Source organism: Pelmatolapia mariae, linkage group LG7 (genome assembly GCF_036321145.2).
Source record: "Pelmatolapia mariae isolate MD_Pm_ZW linkage group LG7, Pm_UMD_F_2, whole genome shotgun sequence".
Taxonomy (NCBI): domain Eukaryota; kingdom Metazoa; phylum Chordata; class Actinopteri; order Cichliformes; family Cichlidae; genus Pelmatolapia; species Pelmatolapia mariae.
Genome location: NC_086233.1, coordinates 46,401,973 through 46,428,305, shown reverse-complemented (window position 1 = coordinate 46,428,305; position 26,333 = coordinate 46,401,973). Strand labels below are relative to the sequence as shown.

Genomic DNA, 26,333 nt, shown 5'->3' with positions numbered 1-26,333 from the left:
CAATGGTCCTAAACCTTTACAGTACTGCTTAAATGCACCAAGCTCAAAAATGAAAGGGCAATTTAACATTTAAAATTATTAATCAAAATGCCATATGTCAAACCATGCTGGTTCTTACTTTCATGTGATTACTATACATGTTCTTAGATATACTTTTAAATGAACATTTTTCAGAAAACCCCCCAAACGTAATTCCAGAATAGAGTCAGAAAAAGAGAGTTTTGAGCCTGAAGTTTGTCCCAATAAAGGAATGATCAGGATAAGACCTAGAGGTGGCACAGTCTCGATACATAAAAACTGTTTCACATGACAGTAAGTCTGTGATATTGAATACAAGGCAATCATCTAGAACAGACAGTTACTGGAGACAGAAACATGCACCGAAAACTTCAAAAAGATGAATTAATTTTTTTATTTCCTGCATTTTTATCATTTAAAATGCATTTTAATAATGACACAGTTCATTCAAAAAGCTCTGTAAATTGTTTTCCCCATGCTGTGTGCCATTTTTCTCATGCTAATATCCTCTTCTTCATTGCAAGTTATTTTCTGTAGACTTTAACCTCAGGGGTTTTTCCTGCCTCATAATGGTCATTTGGACGGTGACTACACATGCAAGCCTGATTGCTCCAATACAGTCAACAAGTCTGGTTTAGATTATTTGACCCAAAAAAAAATCTATGCACTTTCCATTTTGTGACCATTTCATGAACAAAAATGTGTGTTATGCTTCAGTAAAAGAAACCACAGTTAACAATAATTGCTGAAACAAATGTAATTTTTATTTGCCTCTTTCTAATACCTCTTTGAGAAGCACCAAAAATGTCAGTCCGTGTTTGATAAACACCGTAACAAGGAACTGTGAAATAATTGCTGCTAATTTAGCATAATTTGGGATTCACTGAGTGTTCTTTAAAGCATTTTAATGATAATATTAGCATTGGGCGCTAGTATGTCGATAACTAGATTGCACAAGGAATTAAAAAGATGTAAAGATGTTTTAAACCACACAGTAACTGGCTAATTTAAAATCATCAGCATACTGTTTTTGCTTTTACACAAAAATATGTTAAATGAAATCTGGGTGAAAATCAACTTACATCCAGAGTAAAAGTATCAGGGGAAAATAATGATGAGGGCTAAAAATACAGCAGCTACTTCCCATACGTGCGGTAGAATTGGAAGCAAATTGTGGTCTTAGTGTGCAAATTGGTGCCAATTAGTGAAGTAAATTGATTAGGACACCTTTAACAACTTAGGGAGGAGACTAATCACAGCTGACTGGTTGGCCTGATACCCCTGGACACTTATTGGATAAGAGTCACTCATTTAAAATGCCAAATGTGGCACATAGTTTACAGACGTTTTACAGTAATGTTACGGACAACTTAGGCAGTAATAACAAAAATAAAGATCAGAATGTTGTGTAAATTCACTTTTTACTTAAAAAGCACACAAATATCAGAGTGTGCGTGTCTTTGGCGGTAATGACTTTAGCTGCATTTTGGTGTTGAAGGACAAGGCTGTTTGTCTTTTTCCTTTCTTTGAGCTGCTCTCTTCTCACTCTCTCGTTCACTGTGTGATGTCAGTTTTTCTCTGTTTATGTCTCCATTTTGTTCAGATTAACTTGTTTTCAGCCTTCTTCTCTCTTTCTTCCTCTATTTTTCTGTCCCTGCTTATGTTTGCCCGTTTCTCTATCTGCTGAACCTTCTTCTTCTATATGTCTCTCATCTGTCTCTCCATATCAGTCTCTGCACTGCCTGCATAATCTGTTTGACTGTCTCCCTGCCTTTTCTGTCCCTCTGGCTGTCTGCCTCTTGCTTTGTTACTGTGCTCCTCTCTGTTTATTTCTCTTCCTTATTTTTTCTTCTCACCTTTCTGATTCTTTTTTTGTGTTTTTTTTTTTCTGTCTGCTGGTTACTTCTGTATTCTGTCATGGTTTCTCCTCTGCCCATCTTTCAGACTCTGGTGTCTCTGCTCTTTGTGTTTTTACTGCCTGGCTCAGCTCCAGAAAGTTATGGGGGCTAAGTGTTTGTGCAGCCAATGGCAAGATGGGCCGTATAAAAGCACTGAGCTTATAGATGTGATGTACGACACTCTACGTGACTGCTTTGATAAAGAAGTAGCATCCTACTGCAAGGACACAGCCTTCGACTGCTTGTGTGTGTGTGTGTGTGTGTGTGTGTGTGTGTGTGTGTGTGTGTGTGTGTGTGTGTGTGTGTGTGTGTGTGTGTGTAAGAGAGAGACAGTTGTAAAATACTAATCAAATTTCAATGCCAAGTTATCTGTCACCTTTAGCTGCCACGGTGTATCTGTGTATGCATGCATGTGTTTTGGCCAATCACATTAACGCTTTGAGTCCCGGAATACCACCAACTCACCACCCCTCCTTGCTCTACAGTTGCCGTGGCAACATACCAAGAGGCTCCATCATGTGTCTCTGCCTGTGACCACATTTTTATAACGGCTCACAAGCTACGGCTTTGTGTGTTTGTTGGTTTGTTTAGTTGGGGGGTTTTTTCGCCTTAATTTTAGCCTCTGATCATGCTGAAGGTACCGTGAGGTGATGCTGAGCACAAAGTGTTTTGGCTTCTCCTGGCCTCTGCTTTGATGTCTAATTCAGTTTTCCAGAGATATCATTCAAACAGTGAGCTCTCTACAAGGCAAAGCTTCCGAAGAAAAATAAAGATTAAGTGCAGATTTTACACTCCCTTTTCCTAGCACTGATAATAGTGAGTGAAGGTTTTTTTTTATCTAATCCCAGCATGTTGCATATGTATGTTTATTTGTTTTATTCCTGTCTCTGTATAGAGAACAGCTGGTGTCTTGTAGCTCGGGGTGATTAGCCACGGTGTTTATCAGTATCCATGTCCTGCTGATGCTGTGACTCTATTACCTGATTGGTTGTCGTGGCGCCACTCGACGCTGGAGTTCAGATTTTTCCAACTTGAGCGGCAGATGCGATAAGCGCGAATGCACAAAATGCACAACATAAAATGCAGTGCGTATTTTACTTCGCGCTTCAAACGCATCAGTCGCGCTAATTGTTCGCGCAAATCAGGCCGAAAAGCGTTTTCGCGACGCAAATCTGCTTCTGATTTGTCGCGGGACCCGCAGTCGCGCTTCATCGCGCTCCTCCATTGACTTTACATGTAAACCTGACTCTTTGGTCGCTTCTATCGCTTTCGGTGTGTACGCACTGTAACTGGGACGCTTCTTCATCAAACACCAGTATCGGGTTGGATGACTTCACACACCGTGGTGTGGTTCTGAGGGGGGAAACTGCATAGACGCCAAAATGTTTTTGTATGAAGTGACCACTAGGGGAACTGTAGTTTTTGCACTGATGGTTATTGATTGCTGTTTGATTTCTGCAAATGGACATAAACTGCCACGCGTAAGCAGTATTCGTAGAACACTTTTATGTTAGCTAATTTACATTTATCATTTTATTGATTTATTGCTGGCTTACGATTTGTAAGATCTTAAAAAAACTGTTTTTGCAAAGAAATGTAAACCCCGCCTTGAATCAATCTACCCTCTACTCAGACAGTTTAATACATTTTGTGTTCATGTGTGCTAATACTAGTCCTGGCTCCATAGTGTAGTAGTGAACATATTTGAATAACATGCCCCATTTTGAGACAGAGAGGAGGCACAAATCGCTGTCAAGAAGAAGCTCTCCCATTTTTATACATATCTATATAAAGCTATATATGTAACAAAATCCAGTTATTTAGTCAGATGTGGTGTCTGTCTTTCTCCTTGCACTAGCAGCAGCAGCAGTGTGTTGGCAGAAGTTTGAAGAGCTCCGGCTTTGCTGTTCACACTGTGCCACACAGCATGCCATATGGTATGGTGGCTATATAACATTATGTTAGCTCAGCACAATATTTAAACATCTTTTCAGAGTTTTATCGCTTCACATCATTGTTTAGATTCTTCAGGCCTCAACTTTACTGTTTTGGTTCACTCTCGCTGCTCTTATTGGCCATAGAAGGCAACAGTTTCAACAAGAAATCTGTGAGACTTGCTGCACGCTACCTGTCCAAGTCCAAAATTAAAAAATGGAGATGTGTAGCTCTTACAGAGCCAGTTATTTCATGAGATTTTAGAGGTCAGAAGCAGACTCAGTATTAGACTTTCATACAGCTAGCCCAGAATTAAGCTCTGTAGCTGTTTCATTTGTGAAATAAGTAACTCTTTACAAACTCTTTTTTTTCTTTTGTGCATTTGACTCGGGTTTTGTACTTCTGTGTGTGTTTTGCACTAAACTACAAAAAGATTGTGCATTAATTCGACAGAGAAAAATGACACATAAAAAATGTGCTCTTATGTCTTATGTTCTGTACATTAGTTTGAAAAAACAGACTGATGCATGGCACAAAAAGTGTCGGTTTGGCGCTGATTTAGTGGAACCTTCCCAGTACAGAAATATTACAGGCATGTGCTCAAAATCTACACAAACAGCCACGTGCGCCATGGCAGGGTCCCAAAGCAAAACGGTGCAAACTTTGTGATCAGTTATTGTTCCGTGCCCTGGATAAGTGTGCCAGCTAAATGCTCAAAGTGTAGCCAAGCCAGGAGAATAAGTCAGCCTGTGTCCTGCAACCTATTTAGCGTTTCTCCCTCTCATGGGTTCAGTTCTGTTTTAGACAAGGGAAAGGAAGTGGAACAAGGTTGTTAACTGAAAGAAGTGACTGTGGAAATGACCCTAGGAGCAAACTTTGTCTGACCTATTGACTGTTTCTATTCGGCACTACATTTTTCCAGGATTTAAAGCTTTATTGGAGGGGAAACATTTATTTTTTTCTACAGATTTGTCTCTGAGGGGCTGGATGGATGTGATTGGCTATAGTTGACTGTGTTTGAGCTATAAAAAATATCTGTCCATTGACTGATAACTTTATACAGAATCGAAATCTTTGTCATTATTTCAAAAGCACAAGAAAATTATACGCAGTCCTATTCAGTGCAAATAAACAAATCTAAATATCTTATTAAGCTTTTATTCTATGTATAAATTTAAAAAAAAAAAGAGAATTTTTAATAAATGAATAAGCTGTTTAAAAAAAATGTAAAAAAAATATGTGTATATATATTTGTTCGTGTGTTTAGTCATCATTGATTCCACAGTTGTTTACAGTTTAAGAGTATTTTTTCATTATAATCAATGCAAATAAGTAAATAATTATATATATGAATACAAGTTAAGATTTTCTAGTTTAAGGTTGTTTTTTTAGTCCATTGTGTTTGAAACTGAATTACAGAGGTAATAATAATTGTCGCGTCATTAAAATGACTTGCAGTTTGTTTTGGCCTCTTTGCTGCACAGGACTTTGAGCCATTTTTTTAAACTGTATTAAAAGTAAATAAGGGGCTTGTGATGCAGAAAATGCTTTAACGAATATCATTTGATTGTTTTTGCTGATTGCCTGATATTGCTTCTCACATTCTACAGACAGTAGACTTACTCTTTAAATGTTGTGCAACGCTGATTTTTGATGTTCATGCTCGCTGTCGTTGGTCTTTTATTTATTCCAAAAGCAGACGTGCAACACGTCACGCGGCGTCACGACCCGTCTGGCACAGTTTGTTCGTTACATCAAGTCTAAAAGCTTTCATGAACTCGGTGCCGATGCCAATCAGCAACACTTCCGGGGCTGACATTTTATATGTATGAAAATGTCACAAGTTATTATTCTACTATTAGTCATCTGCACTTAACGTTCAGGCCACTGTAGTGCTCACTGTGATTCATAGCTTAAAAAACCCCACAAAATATTAAAAAGTTAAATGTTTAGACGGAAGGCAGATTTCTGGTGAAAAGCTTTCCAACGTTGGTGTCACTGTTGTGTTCACAGGCCTGACACCCAGCAGAAAGCCCCGGTGACTGCTCCTCCTCCCCCGCCACCCCCTCCACCTCCCCCTGAGCCGGCTGGGCCCCCAGAGCCGGAGGAGGAGATCCTGGGCTCCGACGATGAGGAGCAGGAGGACCCCGCGGACTACTGCAAAGGTCAGTCACATGCGCACGTCTGTCCCAGCCCACACTTCTGTCTTATGGAGCTCTGCGCTGGCTTCCCTGGCCCGGACCATCTCTTCTCCCCGTTTCTGTCTGTATTTGCTCGTCTTCCTTCCTACCTTATTTCTCCAGAGTTCCATCCTGATGGGATTAGCAGTTCATGTTTGCAGACATTATAACAGCCAATTCAGAATTGCTCGGCTTTTACCAAAATGTCAGAGATGAACCGAGTTTCTTGCCACAGCTCAGGAGGACAAAGGCAGCTTTACAACATTCAAAGCATTAATTATAACACAGCCACGTTTCAAAATGGTGCATCACTCTGTAACATTTTATTTCGCTTTAATCAGTACACCTCAACATGTTTTGATCACATACCATGAACATCACTTCAAGTGAAACTTTTCTCCTTTTTTCCCAGATGGCTTCTTTCACTGTGTTTAGAAAGTGTTTTGGAAGAAGCACAGTCGAAGCGTCAGATCTCACTTCAGTGAGATGAAAGACAAAAAGAAAAGAGGAAAGATCACATCTCATTTATGTTGTTGGGCTTCTTTTCAATTTTAAGTCTGAACCTTTTAAAGGACTTTTAAAGCACTCGGTGCACTTTTTAACCCGTTTAGGAAAAGTGAATACAGCACTTTGTGTTTATAAGAAATGTTTAGTTTTATTGAAAATGTCAAGGCTGACCTGAAACCTAATGACTCAAGAAAAGCTGTGAGGTAGTGTTGCTTAGGAATGCTTCGATACCGGCTTTGGTGAGTAACACTGTTGAAGCACTAGAAGCTGGAAACAGCAAATATTAAGCGCTTTAATTCAACTGACTCAGTAATGACTTGAGGAATTGGTTACACTCATTTCCCATGACATTCGGTACACCTTACTAAATTAATTAATATGACAATCCTGCAATACATTATTATAGCCTTCAGAAACACCTTGCTGCATAATGCAGTACAAATAGCACCTAAACTGCATTTATGGTAGTTTAAGAAAAGCAAAGCTAAACAACACTTTAAGCAAAAACTGAAGGATTTATTCCAGCTTCTGTTAGACTGGGTTTGTCTTACCAAGCTTTACCTGACAAAAATTGATTTAAGTCAAGACAAATGTTCTAATTTTACAGATTTAAAATGAAGTTTTTCATTTGTCTCTTTATTGTGTATTTGTTTATAGCTTCGCTTAGCTTTAGTTCGTTTTCTTTACTTTTCAGGGACCATGCACAAAAAAGGTTGATCTCATAGGAGTAAATATACCTTTTACCGGGTTTAGCAGCTAGATATTTATATCAGCAGTCCCTGGGCACGTGCACACAATGGTAAATAGACTGTAAAAAACAAAACATATATCCATGATACAGAGAGAAAACAGAATAATCTAATCAAATAAACATATATAGTCAAAAATAGATCCCATCTGGCTGTAAAATGTGCTTTGCTGTGCTTTCCTGCTGCTTTGCTATTTCAAAAAACTCCAAACCTTCTCTTCTCCCTCGGCCCATGTGAGAATAGAAGAGGTGAGAATCTAGAGCTGAACAGCCTCCTGCACGCTCTTTCCTCTTGCCTAAACTTGGAGTTTCTCCAGGTGAGAATGTGTGCGACATAGAGAATCTCTTGTCGTGTGCCACATTTGAGAAAGGGCAGCTTCAGACGGTGCTCAAACTTCATCCACTTTGCAGAGTTCATGTGCGAAATCGGCTGTCTGACCCTTCCTCCCTCTCTGCACCTGCTGGCCTACCTCCACCTCTTACTCGCTAATGGATTTCATGTCATGGCTGTAACCTTCATGTTCTCCTTCCCCTTTTTCTCTCAGGAGGGTACCATCCGGTGAAGATCGGGGATTTGTTCAACGGGAGGTACCATGTGATCAGGAAGTTGGGGTGGGGCCACTTCTCCACCGTATGGCTATGCTGGGACATCCAGTGAGTCACACATTAATGTTTATATACAGCAAAGGCTTTCAGATTCTGCTTCATGTTTCTCTTGTGTCAACAAACACTTGATCTAGGAAAAAAAAGAGCGCTCGTATACTCCTAACCTCTCGTTCACACCCATGCACAGCAACGCTTGTTCTCATCCTCTTGCCTCACATAAGCCGTCTGCACTGCATATGCCCTTTTTCGACCACATTTGGCACGTCACCACAATGGCAGCTGCAAGCAACACCACCCTGTGCTGGCATCAAAGCCATCTATTTACACTGTAATGTTGTTTGTGTGTTCACAAGGCAACCGAGGTGGATGGATAACGGTATCATCAGCCCAGTGTCACCTTTCAGTGACTCGCGCACATACACACCAACTAATTTATTCACCAGTGTTAATTACACTAATGGTGGTCATAAGCTAGCGAGTTGGGTTACTGTAGGGACGGTCCCCAACAAATACTGACATTTCATTGTATGTCACTTTGAAGAGATATGTATAAACTTTATTAATCCCACATCAGAGTTATTATAGTTTTGTATTTTGAAATTGTTTTTTGTCTTTTTTAGTTTAGTTTGAGTTAACCATGATAACCTTTTCCCACACTAAGAAAAATATAAAAAAATATTTTTATATATATACATAAAATGCAGTGGGAATAAAATATATTTTTAGCACGTGCTTATCACGTGTGCATATTTTACAGTGTGAATTGTGATCGAGATGACAGACCTCAATAGCGCTCCGTCTTACACGGTGGCTGTAGCAGTATACTGCTGAAGGAGCTGCTCAGGGCCTCTACAGTCACATGGAGGGGGAGGAGGTGTTGCCCGCAATGGAGATTAGCTTGGCTAACGTCCTCCTCTTACCCACCTCCTCTGGTCCTCTAGGGGACTGGCTAGGACAGAGCTGGAGTGGCTGAGGCCATCAATGTGTCATAAACGGCACAATGCATGTTTTGAAACATACAGCAATCCACACACAAATCAATATCAGAGGAATAAACCTCTTTTTCCCCCCATCTCTCAGTCTTAGATGTGCATTACTCACCACTCATTCTCTTTTTATGAATTGTTGCTTTTCCACTGAATTTTTCACTGAATATATGAATGCATGCTGTTGCCTGATGAGATGCGTTTCTCTGTTCTCTTTAGATCGCTCACTCGTGGCTTCTGAAGTGCATGTTTTCTGTTCTGTGTTCTTTCAGTGTTTTTGTTTCTCCCTTTCTCCAGGAATTGTTTCCATAGTTCAGGAAACAGAAGGCATAGGATAACATTGTAGTGCAGCGCTCCTCTTTAATGGGCCTGTGCAATCTCTATAGTGCATCGTGTAAATGCACAATGAATGTCAGATCAACATTTAGCAGTTTTTATGAGAGCAGTATAGGCGTAGCTGAGAAATTCCACTCTTCTTTTTCATCTGCTCATATTGAAACACGCTCACCATTAATGTGAAGTGAAATCTGAAGTTGGTTTGTCACAGACTGTGCCTGTTCACTTTGTAACAAAACAAAGCACAAAGGATTTACTCACTTCAGCCTACAGCTAGCAAATATTGATTTCTTTGAAAAATAGCTAAATAAAGCAATAGACGCCAAATGTTCTGAAATACTGTAACAGAACGAGGTTAGATGGTAATAACTGAATATATTCAGCATGATAACCTGATTACAAAGAGTTTAAATGTGGGCCGTGAGGAAGACAAAGAGGTGTGTCTGTGTTGTGCTATTTCACAATGTTAAGATTGTTTAATGTTAATTAAATGCCACACAGCTCATACATATGCATTTCCAGTGGCAGTGTGGGTAGTGTGAATGACAACCAGCAAAGCCTAGGCTGACGTTGCTCGTTAATACTTGGTTCAGTCGGTGATTCCTATTTTCATCTCTCTCACGGGGTGGTATTAATCAGCTTTGCTGGCTTCTACAACCTGTTAGCGTGTGAGTCAGTATAAAATAAAAATGATGCGTGTGTGCGTGTGGCATTACAGAGTGAAGAACTTTGTGGCGATGAAGGTGGTGAAGAGCGCTCAGCATTACACAGAGACGGCCCTGGATGAGATCAAACTGCTGCGATGTGTGAGAATCTGATTAATTTGACATTTTCGCTTTTTTGGATTTTCTCGTCTTAATTTTGTCTTTCCGTCTGTTCTCGCTTCTTATTATAACTCTCAGTGATTTTTGCATCCATTCCCATTTTTCCCCTTAGCTCCTGTCCTTATGTCACCCTTCCATTCTTTCCTTTGACTTTAAATATACACTTACAAGTTGTCTTGCATGATGGGTGAAGAAGTCAGGCCTCTTATAATCTGGTGTTCAGCAGCTTTATCTTCCACATCCATCTTTCCTGTCTTTTTTCTTTCCTCTGTTCACATTTGCTCGTGCTCGAGTATTTTTCCTTCTTTCCTATCTTCCAGGCCTTTTTCCTTTGTTTTTCTTCTCTCTTCATCCTCCTATTGTCAGGGTCATCCTCTTTTTGTCCCTCCTGACATGTTTACCATATCCCATTATCCGTCTTGTCCGGCAGGTGAGAGAGAGTGACCCCAGCGATCCCAATAAGGATATGGTGGTACAGCTGATAGATGACTTCAAGATTTCAGGAGTCAATGGGATACGTATCCTAATCAAGAAGTGTGCGTGTGCATGTTTGGATATGCGGAAAGGACAGAGATGTGATAATGTGAGTCCTTAACTTCCAGTTGCAGACGTTTGTATGGTGTTTGAAGTGCTGGGTCATCACCTGCTGAAATGGATTATTAAATCCAACTACCAAGGTCTCCCATTGCCGTGTGTCAAGAGTATTATCAGACAGGTGAGAACACAAACACACACACACACACAAGTAACAAATTGTATTTAAGGGCATAATAAAATGACTGAATATTTTACAAAATTTGAGTAAATTTAGCACCTACACTGCAGTCCAGCATTTGCAAAAGTAACCCAATCAATCCTTGTTTCTCCAACAGCTCTTACTGCAGGTGTGAAGTTAATACGCATTGGTTGAGATGATCTTCTCAACCACCTCTATTTCTTTGATCTTGCTTCCAATGAGCCAGCAGACCTTTTGGTATTTTTTTAAGAATGATGAGTGATATGTAAAGAAATGAGACTTTTGCACAGTTTTGTATGTGTATTGTAATAGGGAGACTTTACATGTGTTCTGTTTCTCGCCATAATTCATTTGGTGGTGCAGGTTAACATCATTTTCTAACTAATTTAGTTTCTGTGTCCTGGCCTGTCATATGTTGACTGATGAGGATTGAAGATGGTAGATAGAAAATCAGTCACACAGCCAATTAATACACATTTGTGCTAATGTTCACTTCAAACGTTAATACTGCCGCCACTCTGAGAAGCGGGATGACAAACCAGCTGATCAGCTGAGCGTTTCAGTTGCTGCCAGCCTCTTGTAAGCTGAGCTGGAGATGAGTAGAAATTGAATGAGACTGTCCTTCACTTCAGTTTCAAAGCCTCAAGACAGAAACAAATGAAAGAAACACAAGAAAACATCAACAGTTTCTGTCCTCGCCGCCCTCGGAGAATGGAAAGCATCTAAAGAATGGTTGAGCTGACTAATAGAAAGAGAGAGTGAATGAAAGGGAGAGAGACACAGAAGGACATCTGAAAAGAGACATGTTTGCATTTTTTGTGAATCCATGGTTAAACAAGAAGTATGAACATGATTTCATGCCTCTGTGCTAAACAACCATGGCTAAAGGCATTATGGTTAAAGGTTGCTAGTTGCTTCATTATATGTGCCGATCCTTCTCGTTCCAGGATATCGCTAACACCTTGAAAGAGTCTCTTCAGATTTAGTTCTCATATGTTTTTGATTCAAGGAAGAACAAAAATTGATGTAGGTGGTAAAATGAGAAAAGTCAAGCTAACGCACCTCAAGTTTTGGTCACAACTAATGGTTCACATGCTAATTACGACTTACAGTAAAAGGATAAAGTCACCAAATCTCACTGGTTGGCAGAATCATACAAATGTCTGTCTATCTGATGTGTCTGAAGGTCCTGCAGGGCTTGGACTACCTCCACACGAAGTGTAAAATCATCCACACAGACATAAAGCCGGAGAACATCCTGATGTGTGTAGATGACGTCTTTGTTAGGCGTATGGCCATGGAAGCAACTGAATGGCAGAAAGCTGGAGCTCCACCACCATCTGGATCAGCAGGTAGGGATACGTTTCATTCTCCCCACATGTATTTTCAGAGAAAGGGTTATTTAAAGGGACCTTTGCTGCTGTGAGTAAGATATCATTAACAATATTTGGTCATCTTAAAATCTGGTATTTAAGTTATATCGGCCCATATTTTTTTTCTTTCTAACATTTGTTGTGTGTACTTATTTACTTATTTACGCTGTGCCCGACTCAGCCAGGTGTTTTGTTTGTAGCGTTCGCAAGACGTGTGTTGCCTATAGGAAAGTTGCAGAGTGCCCTGTCGCAGCTATCTCATGTCAGCACTCATAACATGGTTGGAGGGAGTTTCTTCCATCACTTCTTTAGCTTTTCATTGTCATTTAAAATCATAATACTGATAAATTAGCAAAAAAATAATATCAGCTGTTGATACATCAGCACCTTGATTCCTTTTCACGCTTTCTGTTGTACATTTGCTGCTCTGTTTGTGATTATTTATATATGTGTTTATACATATTTATAATATGTGCGTGGAAACATATTTGCTACAAAAAAATTTGTTCACATGCAAAATTGCCATCAGATTTATGATACATGCACACTGGAAAATGATCTTCTTGCTGCCATGCATCCTGAATCAGAGTGTTTGTGCTTGCTGCTTTCAATCTGCTTGCTATATGAATACAGTCAGATCCTTATTTTTCTATATAAGGAAACACGTTTACCTTGAGGTGAAGTGGAGAGAGCAGTGACAATGTTGTTAGAGATAAGATTGCTAATGCAACAGTGAAGGAGAACGTAAATAGTTTCCGAGGAGGAAGACAGAAAAGGGCCATCTTTTGAAAGTGTAAAAAAATTAAAATAAAAAGGAAAGATCAAGATAATGAGAATTCATAGGATGATGGAGCTTTGCTTCCCTTGAGACACTTACTGTGCCTTAAGTATAAAAAGGTTTAGAATCAGGTTTGTGTGAAAGGTTTGTGTGCGCACTGTTAATAAGTTCGGGTCTAAATTAGAGCCATTGTCCTGTTGTGTGACCCAATTTGGGCCAAGCTTTAAGTGTCAGCCTCCCATTCAAATCTAGAATACTTTGATGGAGTTCATGGTGGACTCAGTGACTGAAAGGTTCCAAGGTTATATAGTTGCAGAACAAGCACAAATCACCACCCCTCCACCACCGTGCTTGACAGCTGGTGTGAGGTGATTGTGTCGATATGCTGTGTTTGGTTTTCAGCAAACGTGGCCAAACCACTCCATTTTTGTCTTGTCTATCTAAAGGATATTGTTCCAGAAGTTTTGGTTTGTTCAGATGCAACTTTGCAAACGTAAGCTGTGTTGGCATGTTCTTTTTAAAGAGAACACAATGTCTCATGGCAACTTTTCCAAACAAGCCATACCGTATTTTTCTGTTGGTACTATCATGCACCTTGACATTTACCATGCTAACTAAGACCTGCAGACTCTAAGTTGGAGCTCCTTAAGTTTATTGCAGTTTCTCTGAGCATTGCATGGTCTGACCTTGTGGTGAATGGATGTTTTTTGGATGTAATATGTTAACAGAACCCTGAATGTTCCACAACAGAAAACTGCCAAACCTTCTGTTTTTATAGATGGATGCTCACACTTGTAAGTGATCAGTTAATCAAGTGCATTTGATTCGCAGCACTGGGCAGGTACTTATCCTTTTCTAATGAATCATTACGGGTGTACTTGGGGTTTCCTACATGACTGTAGCTACACTGTATTAACGTGACAGTGGTGTCAATTTTAAGCAAAAAATCAAATTCAGGTATTTCTAAAAAAATAACTGCACTGTGTTATACTTAAATTTGTTTCCAAATGATTGGTTATTTTATACGAAAATTAAAAAGAGAACAAAGCCTAAAGGTTTTTGGGATATATTTTTACCTCCTATCAGAAATAGCATGAGTGAGGTCTGTTTGTTTACTGTATTCATTTACACTTTGTTTACTTTACTTTATTTTACTTCTTTGTTATTACAGATTTCTCTTATGTTTAATGTTGGCGTACTCGTACAGGAAGTGTCGAAGCCTTGAGTTTCTTCTCACCTGCTTACCTTTACAGAGACATTTGTTGCTTTTTTTACTCATCTCTTGTCAAAAAGTTCTTCCACTTTAAAAAAAAACCCTAAAAGTTCTCAAAATTATTCCTGATGAACTCCACATGAACCCTGTCCCCTTGGTGAACCCCCTGTGAACTGTCAATTGCTTGCATCAGCCAACAGAGTCTTTTTGAGCCTCGGGGTAACAAGTTTTACTGCTTAGATTTCTACATGCGTGATGTCAGGCACAAAACCATCAACTGTCAAAACAAGAGCAAGTGCTCATAGTAACACATGCTGTCTCTGATTGAAGATAAGCAGTACATCATTTTTTTTTTTAAATTGACGTTAACATAAGTGTAGAAATAAGTGTAGACATGTGTTTTATAGTGAAATTTCATCTATTTCTGCTTCATGTGAGAAGAAATTTATTTTATTTATTTATGACTGAAGCTATGGAGGACACGAATGCCAAAGTACTTTACACTGCTTGCGTTATGATAAGCTAATTTCAATAAGCAGCTCAGCATAGCTGCTAAGATAGGACTTAATAATAACTGAATAATTGAAGAACAAGGCATTAAAAAAGAATAAAACATAAACATTATCAATACAGGAAGAGCGTGGAAAGTTATTTTTCTCAATTTGATATCAATATTTACTTTTTTGTTTCTGAGTGTTTTAGGTTTTTAACCTCTTAAGCCCCAAGCCTAACTGATCTCCTGTCTTTTGCCCCCGTATCAGGGGGCGTTGGGGCTTAAGAGGTTAAAGCATGCATGCGGCGACATGCATGATTTGCACTCTTATCTTAAACCTGTCTCGGTTGTGTGACGGACTGATGACAGTGATGCTTGAAAGTGTCTGATTGCTATTTTTTGCTTTCTGTTTTATCAGTTAGCACAGCCCCCCAGCTCAAACCGGTGAGTACAACAGATGTGAGTATGAAATGAGACACACACACACACACACACACACACACACACACACACACACACACACACACACACACACACACACACACACACACACAAAAGCACAATATTAAGAAGTAATGCACTAATGTTCTCATTTAGAGCTATTTACCTGTAGCTAGTAGTCTGTTGTTCCAAATAAGGCAGGATAAACTATATTGCCAAAAGTATTTATTGATTTGCCTTCATAGACATATGAACTTGAGTGACGTCCCATTCTTAATCTATAGGCTTTAATATAATGTTGGGCCAACCTTTGCAGGTATAACCGCTTCAACTCTTCTGGGCAGGCTCTCCACAATGTTTTGGAGTGTGTTTATGGGAATTTTTGATCATTCTTCCAGAAGCACATCAGGTCAGGTCAGGTCAGACACTGATGTTGGACGAGAAGGCCTGGATCATCTTTTCTTCTCTAATTCATCCCAAAGGTGTTCTGTTGGGTTGTGGTCAGCATTTTGTGTAGGGCAATCAAGTTCTTCCACACCATCTGTGTATTCATGTGGCCATGTGGTAACAGGAAGGGGCCATCCCTAAACTGTTCCCACAAAGCTGGGAGCATGAAATTGTTTAAAATGTCTTGGTATTTTGAAGCATTAAGAGTTCCTTTCACTAGAATTCAGGGGCCGAGCCCAACTCCTGAAAAACAGCCCCACACCATAATCCCCCCTCCACCAAACAATGCAGTCAGACAAGTACTGTTCCCCTGGCAACCACCAAATCCAGATTGCTGATCGCTAGATGGAGAAATGTGGTTCATGACTGGAGAGAACCTGTCTCCACTGTTCTAGAGTCCAGTGGCAGCGTGCTTTACACCACTGCATTCGGCACTTTGAATTGCATGGAAACCCCTATACACGAAGCTCTCTGTGCTCTGTTCTCGAGCTAATCTGAAGGCCACATGAAGTTTGGAGGTCCATAGCAATTGACTCTGAGTTGCTGTTGTTCCCAATCATTTCCACTTTGCTATAATAACACTAACAGCCAACTGTGGAATATTTAGAAGTGAGGAAATTTCACGACTGGCCTTGTTGCACAGGTGGTGTCCTATCATGACATCACACTGAAATTCCCCGAGGTCCTGAGAGCAACCCAGTCTTTCACAAATGTTTGTAGAAGCAGTCTGCATGCCTAGCTGTTTGATTATATACACCTGTGACCATGAAAGTGATTGAAACACCTGATTGAAACAATAATTTGGAAAGGCGAGTGAATGCTTTTGGCAATATAGTGTATGTGTGACACACTCACCAGTCACACAGTCCTGCCCCTGATAAATAATTTAGATATTATAATTTAAGGCTAAACTAACATTGGAACAAATAAAAACAGAAATATAAGTATATATAACTAAACAGCAAAAATGTAAATAAAAGATGTAAAACTATTGTCTAAGCTGAGTGGAACTTTAAAGAGTTGAAGCTCAGAGGATATTGAAATTTGAACTGGAAAGCACAAAACTGCAGCTCTGATGCTCGGTTTAGTGAACATCTATAACATATAAATTAAAACACACACTCAAAAGTATCAAAACCTTTTTCTATTTCTTTGTTTTCCCTTTTCACTGACTTTCTCTCCCTCTTTTGTGTTGTTTTTTTTTTTTCTATTTTCGCCCGTCAGGTTGGAAAGATCTCCAAGAACAAGAAGAAGAAGCTGAAAAAGAAACAGAAGCGGCAAGCCGAGCTTCTGGAAAGGCGAATGCTGGAGATTGAAGCCCTGGAGAGGGAGGCAGAGAGGAGGGAAGAGAAGGCCAAAGAGGGAGGGGAGAAGGCGCCGCTCGACCGCAACCTGCCTTCACCGCTGCAGCCGCCGCAACCGCCTCCGGGCCACAGCACGTCCCTGGGAGACAGCGACGATGACGACGACGATGAGGAGGACGGAGAGGATGAGGAGGAGGAGGAGGGAGGAGAGAGGCCCATCAGGCTGACTAATCATACATGTGAGTCATGACTGCAGGGTGACTGTGAAGATAAGCAATTTTACTACATTCAGACATTTTGTGAATCAATCAGTACTGCTTCAGCGTGTCAGATATGACTCAGGTGTTTTGATCATTTATAATTGTAATTGTTTGGAATAGAAAAATGCATAAAGACACTTTTCTCATTATAATTATCAAAAGTACATAAATACACCTGTTATTATCATGTTATATGTATTCTTACATCCTGCTCCTCCTTCAAAAAGGTTACCACGACTACAGTCCACCAGAAAAAAACTCAAATACCAGTTGGCGACATCTTCGGCTCATTTACATTCCCTGTCACGTCTGCTTAATGTTTGTTTGGTGGTTTCCTGTGATCCTGTAGGCTATTTATAGGCTGTGTAAATTAGTTTGCTACTTGCAGCGAATCTGCTGCATTGCCTCCTCACAGCCTGTTTTTTTTTCGGCGCTCTGAATCATCGCCAGCATTTCAGATTTCAGATGAACTTAATTTGCCACTTTGTCTCAATTTAAGTGAGACAAATTGGCAAATGAGTCTGATTATCAGGCGGGCTTGAATGTTGCAAAAAATAAAACACTGTTAATCGGAAGCCTGAAGACAAGCTGCAGAAAGTCGAACATATATTGTTCTCCGCATCCGATAACTGTTCCTTATCTGTTAGTTATCTCTTATTTGGACTCCATTTAAGCTAAAGGAAATGTTTCCTGCAGCCCGGGGATGTAATCGCCAAGCTGCAACGTTCTGGTTGCATTTATTGTTTCCAATCAAATACACTGAGGGAAAAGTGAGCAATTAATTAAAAAAAAAAAACTGTATTCAGGTTGTGAATAGCTAGAAGTTGAGTTATCCCAGAGCAGATCTTGGCTTTGACAGATCTGCGTCACGTGTGAGTATTTGTATGGTTTTGGTTTTAGTCTGTCTGTGAATGAATAGGATGTGGATTGGCTCCAATCACTCAACCCACGCTAGTCCTGCTGTGTATGGAAGCCTCGGCTGATTCACGAGAGGGAAAAAAAAAGAAAGAAAGAAAAACGTCTTTCTCCGTCTCCCTCCTCCACCCTCTGTCTCTGCACCTTCTGCCTCTTTCATTCTTGTATTCTCGCTTTGCTACCTTCACTCCGATCTTTCTTCTCTTTTCATGCTCCTTTTCTCTCTGCCTACATCTTGTCTGATTCCACTTACTGTACATCTTCCTCCCGCCCACCAACTGTCTATAATGTTTTACTTTTTTCTCCATCTTAGGTGCAGCGCCTCCCCAGGAGCAGAGCGAGGCAACCCACATCACAGATGATGACCCTGATGAGGAGGCGGAGGAAGAAGAAGAGGAGCCTACGCCTGTCGCTGAAAAAGATGCCCCTATTCCCCCCGCCTCAGAGGAAGGCTGCGGAGATCCAACACAAGCAGAGGTTGAGCCAGAAGAGGCAGAGGAGGAAGAGGGATTAAAAGGGACAGAGAATGAGAATGAGGAGGAGGAAACAGAAGAGAAGGTAGCAGAAGAAGAAGAGGAGGAGGAGGAGGAGGAAGAAGAAGAAGAAGAAGAAGAGGAGGAGGAGGATAAAGAGACAGAGGAGCCAAAGAGTGAGAGCAAAACAGAGCAGGAGGTGGTGGTGGTGGTGGTGGAAGAAGAGGTTTCAAAGAAGCAAGAGGGGGAGGAGGAGGACGAAGAAGAGGAGGAGGAGGAAGAGGAGGAGGAAGATGAGGATGATGACACGGCTACTGACCTCCTCACAGATAACACCTCCCCCATCAAACCCCACAACAATAAAACCAATTCGGTCAAAACCAACGGCCATGTTTTGTTAGGCTCTGAGGGACTGAAACCAAACCCAGGCACGCCTCCGCCTCCTTCCCCCACCCCAGAGCCTCTTCTCTGCCCCCTGGTGGAGTCTGAGCTCAGCTACACAGACAGGGACAACTCTCTGAGCTCTGGTTATGAGATGTATAACGGCGAGCTTGGAGAGCCAGGACTCACCAATGGCTCCAGTGAGCGGCATCTAGGTACCATTCCCATTTTTCCCGACTTGCCTCTGGATCCCGAGCCGGGAAACACCATTTGTGTCGGTACGGCAGACATTGAAGCAGGACCTTCACCCAACAGCCCCACTGCAGACCGCAGTCGCACCGTGTCCTCCTCGAGCACGGGAGACACACCGAAAGGTAAGATAGGATTACAGATTTTTAACGGAACTGCACACATAATTAGCAATTTCAAAACTCAGACTTTAATATTGAGTATGTAAGCGACGATGGCTGAAAAATAGTACTGATTTTAATGATAGTGGGTGTAGCAACCATCCAGTACAGGTATAACATGAAAATTAATATGCCAGATGTGATCAAATTAAAAATGTCAGTAACTGTTTTGTGATGGAGTGATGGGCTAAAACACTGTGACCACCGCCCACTAATGCACTGTCCACTCCAATCTCTCTCACCCATTGACTCATGCACACCTCTGTCATGTGAAGCACTGAGACATTAGCTCGCATCACCCGCAAAAAAGAGACCAATGACGCTTGGAAATTGCCACAAAGCTTTGCTCTTAGACTGCTGCAAATGCTTAGATAGGTGTGCGACCTGACAAAGACACTCACTAAACATTATTAAAGTGGCTCTTGAGATAATTATGACCAGATGAGTTGGACTTTGTTGCTGATTAATGGCTTATCTCTATTTAAACCACTGATGGTCTGATAATCCACAAGCTCTGGCCATGTCATCGGGCAACAACAACAAAGTTGCTCTTAACTAAGCTGGATTGGTTTAGTTCATCAGACTCCCCAATAGCTCCAGCACAGAGAGACACCAGCCAAGCAATCTCCTTACAACACAACCATCAAGTCAAACAACTGCCTATGAGTTAATTTTAAAGTTTTACCCGTTGTTGTGTAAGCACTGTGACAATTCACCACATCGGTGTACGTATTAACACAGCACTTCAACATAAGACAATTACTAAAGCACATCGACAGTAGCACTAATTCATTTTATTCATTTCTGCCTCAGTTTGAAACCCATAAAAAAAGCCATTTAATGTTTTTTTTTTATCTAATTTTACTGGTTATTCATGCTATTTGCTTTAGCAGTAAATTCATTTCCCCCATAGTCTGGTGCAAAACTGTTTGTTTGAGTTAGTGTTCTTGCTTTGGGTAATAAAAAAGTCCTGACTGGTAAAATAACATTGTTTGTCTGAGCTGAAAGAATACATTTTTATTTCCTTTTTAATACAATATACCATTTACAATTTCTCCTGCTACCACCATTTTTCTTGTTATAAAGTCTTGTTATTCACCTCAACAGTGCTTAAAACATTTCACGCCATCAATACATATGTTTTAGTTCTTGTGCCTCAGAGTTTCTACCATTATTTATTGTTAGGGAACATACAACAGGTAGTATAGCTCATAGAGTTGAAGAAAGGAACCTATATCCCTCTGCTATTGCAGAGGGATATAGGGCATTTCCTACAGCTCTGGGCATTTCCTACAGCTCTCTCCTCCAGCTTTCCTGTCTACTCTCAACTGTCCCATCATAATAAAAGCTAAAAAGGCCCCCAGAAACACTCAGACATTATTTAAGATCTCACTGAAGTGATTGTCTGAAGTCCTTGTTGTGATTCAGTATCACCAGTTGCCTCTAAACTTTTACTTTAATTACAGGATTTATTTCCAACTTCAAACAAGTCCAAGTCTGAGTAAACTTTGTGCAGTGCAGTGGTTCTAACTACACAACTTTGTTGAACAAATTTAAACTCGTTATTAGGAACCGTTATCGTAAGCTCTTATTGTAGTTGCCTTTGAAGTGTTACTGTTGTCCCATCTTGTTTTTTCATAAACTTTTTTATTTTAGCATATTTGAAATATCACAGCATGATTTTATATGTATAATAAACATAATATAACATTCAAACTAAAAATAATATTAATAATAAAAAGTGGAATTTCAATCATTTATTGATCCATTTAAAATATTCATTCTAAAAGTATATTTTAATATTTAACTTTGAAGCCTAGCAGTGTGTAAAAATAATATCCTGAAATATTAAAAAAAAAACTGAGTGAGTATATGATGAGACCACTATGTACAGCCAATACTACGTGTCAGTTATTTTCATCTGCATTAATCTGATTGCTTTCATATAGTATTGACACGATTTTGTTTTGCTGGACTTCCTCTCAATATTAATAATAAATTTAAATAAAAAATTGAGACCGGCATATTATGTACTTTTATAGATCACCCTAACATGAATAACCACTGCTGTGTTTTGATTTTACCTTGTATTATGTTATTACTTTGTAGTATAATATTGTTTCTCATTATTACATTTTAGTGTCCAAATACATTTAGGGTTTTATTTTTTGACCTAACATCCATCTACAGCCTTCTTTTTAGTATCAGTAAATGAATTAAGGTGCCAAATTTCTCATCACATTACTTCTTTACATGGCTTAGTGATACTGCCAGTGGATGCTCATGTAACTTGATGACTGGCACGATTTCCAGAGAAAAAACTCAAATGATCCTTGTTTTAAATGCACGCCTATTCGAACATTACGGTGCATAAACCCTGTCTCTTACTGTATGTGTTAATCCTGCGCTGTCCCGTTATGTCCCCTGACAGTCAGAGCCAGAGCTGCAGATCTTCTGATCAACCCTCTAGATCCGCGCAACGCAGACTCTATTCGAGTCAAAATCGCTGATCTTGGAAATGCATGCTGGGTGGTAAGAAAGCAGCTGGAGTTTAATATTATTTTATTTTGACTATTTTTAAACAGTGAAAGGTGAAGCCTTTTATCTTCTGTTGAAAACAAAAAGAATAATGAGTTGTACAGAGGCTGTAACCAGAGGTGACCACAGGTGCATTATGCTGTAGTTTTTAAAGACATAATAGCTCACATTCATACTCAGAGAGGCCTGAGAGTTTCTGGAGGTGCATTCTGTGTACCCTCTATAAATGATTGTTATTCACTGTAAGAATTCATATTTGAAACCTGTGTAGGCGGGCAAGTCGCCACAGGTTGCACAGGTCCAGATATTTTAATGAGGTTTAGAGAGAAAAACAAGAAGCAGCATAACATCGAACTCTGAGTTTCCTTCAGTGGTCCAATTACAGCTCTGCTTTCAGCAGGATTTTTTTTTTTTTTTTTTTTTGTGCAGCAGCCATTATTAGAGACCGGCTGTTGAAACGAATGTACTGGCAGGAGGCGCGTTCCAGCAGCTAACGCCGCTAGAACCCATCGTTCAGATGCGCTAATCTGATCCCAAATCCTGCGCACAACAATTACACACAGTCTCACAAAACAACAGATGAAAGTGTAAATAAAAGCACCCCACACATGTCTAGATCGAGCCTGTAACACACACTGAGCCAGCTGCACTCGGCAAGGCAGGACTGCACACGAGAATTTAACAGGGTTTGGTTTCCAAAGATGAAACACAAGTGGACCCTGATCAGACGAAAACATATCAAGATGTAAGAAGGGGACTATGTTTTATTGATAAATCCTAATTAAATTTTTTAGTAACAAATATCCTTCCTCTCCTCTTATTTCGCGGACAGCATAAGCACTTTACAGAGGACATCCAGACGAGGCAGTACCGCTCCATCGAAGTCCTAATAGGAGCCGGTTACAGCACTCCTGCTGACATCTGGAGCACCGCCTGCATGGTGAGGAGAACACACATGAATAACATTATTACATACATATATGCAGCTGTTCTAGTTTGCAATCGGTCGTTGAGAGGCGTACTCAGTTTGTCCTCCTGTAGGCATTTGAGCTGGCCACTGGAGATTACCTGTTTGAGCCTCACTCTGGAGAAGACTACTCCCGCGATGAGGGTGAGTATTTAAATCTTTATGGCACAAACTGTTTTATTTCCAAATATAGGAGCAGCAGCTTCCACTGGAGAATTAATGCTGAATATTTTTAATCTTAAAACTTTAAACTGGATGTTTAGTGTTGAGATGTTCGATGCAAAGTGTTTAAACTGTTTGATATTACTGGGTAAATAATTAGCTTCACAGTTTTTCTCCACTATTTGATCAACTTTATATAGAAATTTAAAACTGAGTTTAAAATAAAGCTGAAATCATAAAAGGACGAATAGAATAAAGAATTGAAAAAGAATTTCAAAAATATACTTTTGTTTATCACTATACAATAATGTTGGGGCTTTTGTGTCTTATCGGATAATGGAGAAAAGCTGTAATTTAAAAAAGGTAGTTTGTATTGTTAGCGCTTAAAAAAATAGCCAAAATCAGTTTAGTTTAAAGTTTAGTCAACCCCTCTCCCCTTATCCTTCTATCCACTTTAAATTCTGTCCCTTGAATCTGCTGCTGTGCCTCCACACATCCACACCAAGCCCACACTTCAAACCTTAGACCAACATTAGCCAAGTGTCCTGTGAGATTACATGTATCTGTTTTCTGGTCTTTCTCCATCCTTTGCATGTGGACTCCAGTCATTAATCATACTAATTCTTCTAAATTTTATGTCTCGCGAAAACATGTCACATTACCAAACTGTGCAGCTTCATCCCCACATTTCTCTTTATCACTTCCTCTCATCTGGTCTTTGATCTGTCTCAGCTCATTGTGCTGTGTTTTGGGGGGGTTTCTTTTTCCCCTCAGTGCATGTGACACACAGTTAGCTCCCTGCTTCCTGTTCTGCACAGGCAATAAGCCAGTGTCAGTTTTATTCTGGCATGCTTATTTACAGAGGGTCACCTTTGATCTCCTGCTACTGAGGCCAGATTGAAAATCCAGTTCGTTCAGATCTGAATCTAAATACATGTCACTTTATTCATTTCATTTCTTCACCTGTGGAGGCACAGCTCACTAACACACGCTGTTTCCTTTACTGTCTGACTCTCTTTTTTTTCTTTTTCCTCCCTCTCTTTATCCCTTCCTTATGCCCCCCCCTGTCTTTTTATACCTCACACTTCCTTTTTTCAATGTTTTGTACCTGTAATTGTCCCTTTTTTGTATTTACAATGTTCTTACACTGTGTTTCACCCTTCTTTTGATTAATTCTACCGTCTTTGGCTTTGCTCTTTTTCTATTTCTATTTCTTTGTCAACATTTCCTGCCCCCTTCCTCTTCTTTTTCTTTTTCTCTCTCTCCTCTCCCTCCTCCGACCTGCCTCTCTCCTCCATAGACCACATAGCCCACATCATAGAGCTGCTGGGCTGTATTCCGAGGCACTTTGCGCTCTCCGGAAAATATTCCCGGGAGTTCTTCAACAGAAGAGGTAGCGCTGGCCAGAGAGCTGGTGGGACTGGGACACACGGATGTCTGAGAGGGACAGAAATTATGCACTGGCAGACCGTTTTAAAATCAGATTTGAAAGTATGATTAAAACATCGAGAACAAGCTTCTCACTGCATTACCAATCGGTCTCTAAGCGCGTCTGCGGTGTACCCCAAGGCATCAGTGTGTGTCGGTACCATTCAGCCAGTGTATGTGCGTGTTGATGTGTGTGCATGCCGTAATGCTGAACCGTGCTTGTTCCCTCTGTGACGTATGTGGTGGTGGGCAGACCACATCGCTCTGATCATGGAGCTCCTTGGGAAGGTCCCACGCAAAGTGGTCGCTGCTGGGAAGTACAGCCGAGAGTTTTTCACCAAGAAAGGTAAACGACTCCGTGGTTGATGACTGGTTAAGGGTAGTGTGAGCCAAAGGGACAGCGGTAGTGTGTCAGGAGCTGGGCTGTTATAGTTAGCTAAACCAACAGATGTGAAAAAAGTAACAACTAAAAGAAAACTAAAATGATTATCTTTTTTTTAAAATAACTAAACTAAAACAGAGTTAAACAGGAAATGACCTTACCTTTAGTCTCTGTCAGTGTGGTCAAATTTGTCAACCCAGCAAACATCAGGAGGCATTGATTTGTCTGTTTATTAAGACTGACAGATTAACATTCAATGTTGTGGTGCCTGTTCTGAACTTCATAAATCCCGAACCAGCAAATACTCCAAATAAATAAAACTATTCATTTAAAACTGAAATGAGCAAACCCGAACCCTCGAAACAAGAAAACTAAAATGAATTGACAATAAAACATCAAAATGAAGTGATTTTCAAAGCAGATAAAATAAACAAATGTGTGCAATAAATGGATTTTAAACACTGCCAGATTCTATTAAATTTCCATAACATAATAACAAAATAAAAAGGATTTTAAAAGCACTTCTAGAGAACTCCACATGTGCATTTAATAGGAAAAATATCTGTTAAGAATCACTTCTGATCTCTGCTAGTCAGTAGAATTCATACAGAAGGTGATCACTGTCTAGGAGAACGGTTGTTGAATATTCACATTAACTAAATATCTGTAAATTATAAGTTATTATTAACCAGACTGATAAATGTAAGCTTGCTATAATTACCTCTGATTTAAAATCTATGTCACACTTTGATATTTCACATCTGCCTTTCTTTCAATTTTTTCCCCCATGGCACAGACAACACAGTGACATATTTTTATTATATATCCCTACCAACAAATAAATTTTATGTCCTTTGTAAATTCCAAAAGAAACAGTTAAATGTGTTTAATCAGTGCCTCCTATATATCAAAGTTAGGATTAATAGTTTACAGGTTTATGACCAGGTAAAGCCAGTTAAACTAGTAGCAATGACAGTGCATAAGGCTTCTCTCTAGTATGTCATGCACCTCTCTGACCCTACTCACCTGTGAGCATGGTAAGTTCATGGAATGTGATTGATACAGCTGATAACCCTTGCACTCTCTCACTCATTCTCTTTTTAGTTTCGCTCCATCTCGTTTTCCTTTCTGCTCATATATTCTTCTTAATGTGTCATGAGACCTGAATATTTCTCCTTTGATCCTGTCTCTATCTGAGGTCTGAGCCTGCACTTGATGTCTCAATGTTCTCTCTTTTATCTCCGGGTGCTCTGTTAATCGGGTCTGACTTCCTCGCACCGTCTCTCTCACGTCTGCCAAGAAGCTTTCGACTGCATGTTGCAGTCAGACGGCCTTGCCAACTTGTTTACTTCATGTGCACTGATATATTGATTGGAGACAAAAGCACCTGCAAAAACTATACTCAAGTTTCGTAGTAATGCGGGCCCGATCTCTGCATAGGAAAGAATAACAGCTGTAAGGGTTTATCCTGCTAACAAAAAACACATTTCCTAATGAATGTTTGCACAAAGCTGGAGAAACAGTTTCCATTCTCCCATCTTGCAGAGGAAAAAGAGGTTACCATGGCAGCCGTGGTTTGAACTGGACCTTCGGT

The 26,333-nt window shown here is 40.1% G+C and overlaps 1 protein-coding gene across 7 annotated transcripts in view; it reads left to right on the top strand.

The window, feature by feature from the left end:
• srpk2 (SRSF protein kinase 2) overlaps positions 1–26,333 on the top strand; it is a 70,352-nt gene that overhangs the window by 39,358 nt on the left and 4,661 nt on the right. For 2 of the 7 annotated variants that reach the window (XM_063479292.1, XM_063479294.1), the window contains 14 exons: positions 5,865–6,016; positions 7,832–7,940; positions 9,933–10,020; positions 10,469–10,556; positions 10,647–10,753; positions 11,961–12,126; positions 15,050–15,090; positions 16,744–17,062; positions 18,312–19,226; positions 21,694–21,794; positions 22,633–22,740; positions 22,842–22,911; positions 24,230–24,322; positions 24,611–24,703. In XM_063479292.1, the coding sequence (XP_063335362.1) occupies positions 5,865–6,016; positions 7,832–7,940; positions 9,933–10,020; positions 10,469–10,556; positions 10,647–10,753; positions 11,961–12,126; positions 15,050–15,090; positions 16,744–17,062; positions 18,312–19,226; positions 21,694–21,794; positions 22,633–22,740; positions 22,842–22,911; positions 24,230–24,322; positions 24,611–24,703 (2,450 nt within the window). The remainder of the gene's footprint in view (positions 1–5,864; positions 6,017–7,831; positions 7,941–9,932; positions 10,021–10,468; positions 10,557–10,646; positions 10,754–11,960; positions 12,127–15,049; positions 15,091–16,743; positions 17,063–18,311; positions 19,227–21,693; positions 21,795–22,632; positions 22,741–22,841; positions 22,912–24,229; positions 24,323–24,610; positions 24,704–26,333) is intronic. The other 5 variants (XM_063479293.1, XM_063479295.1, XM_063479296.1 and 2 more) reach the window with 5 other exon arrangements.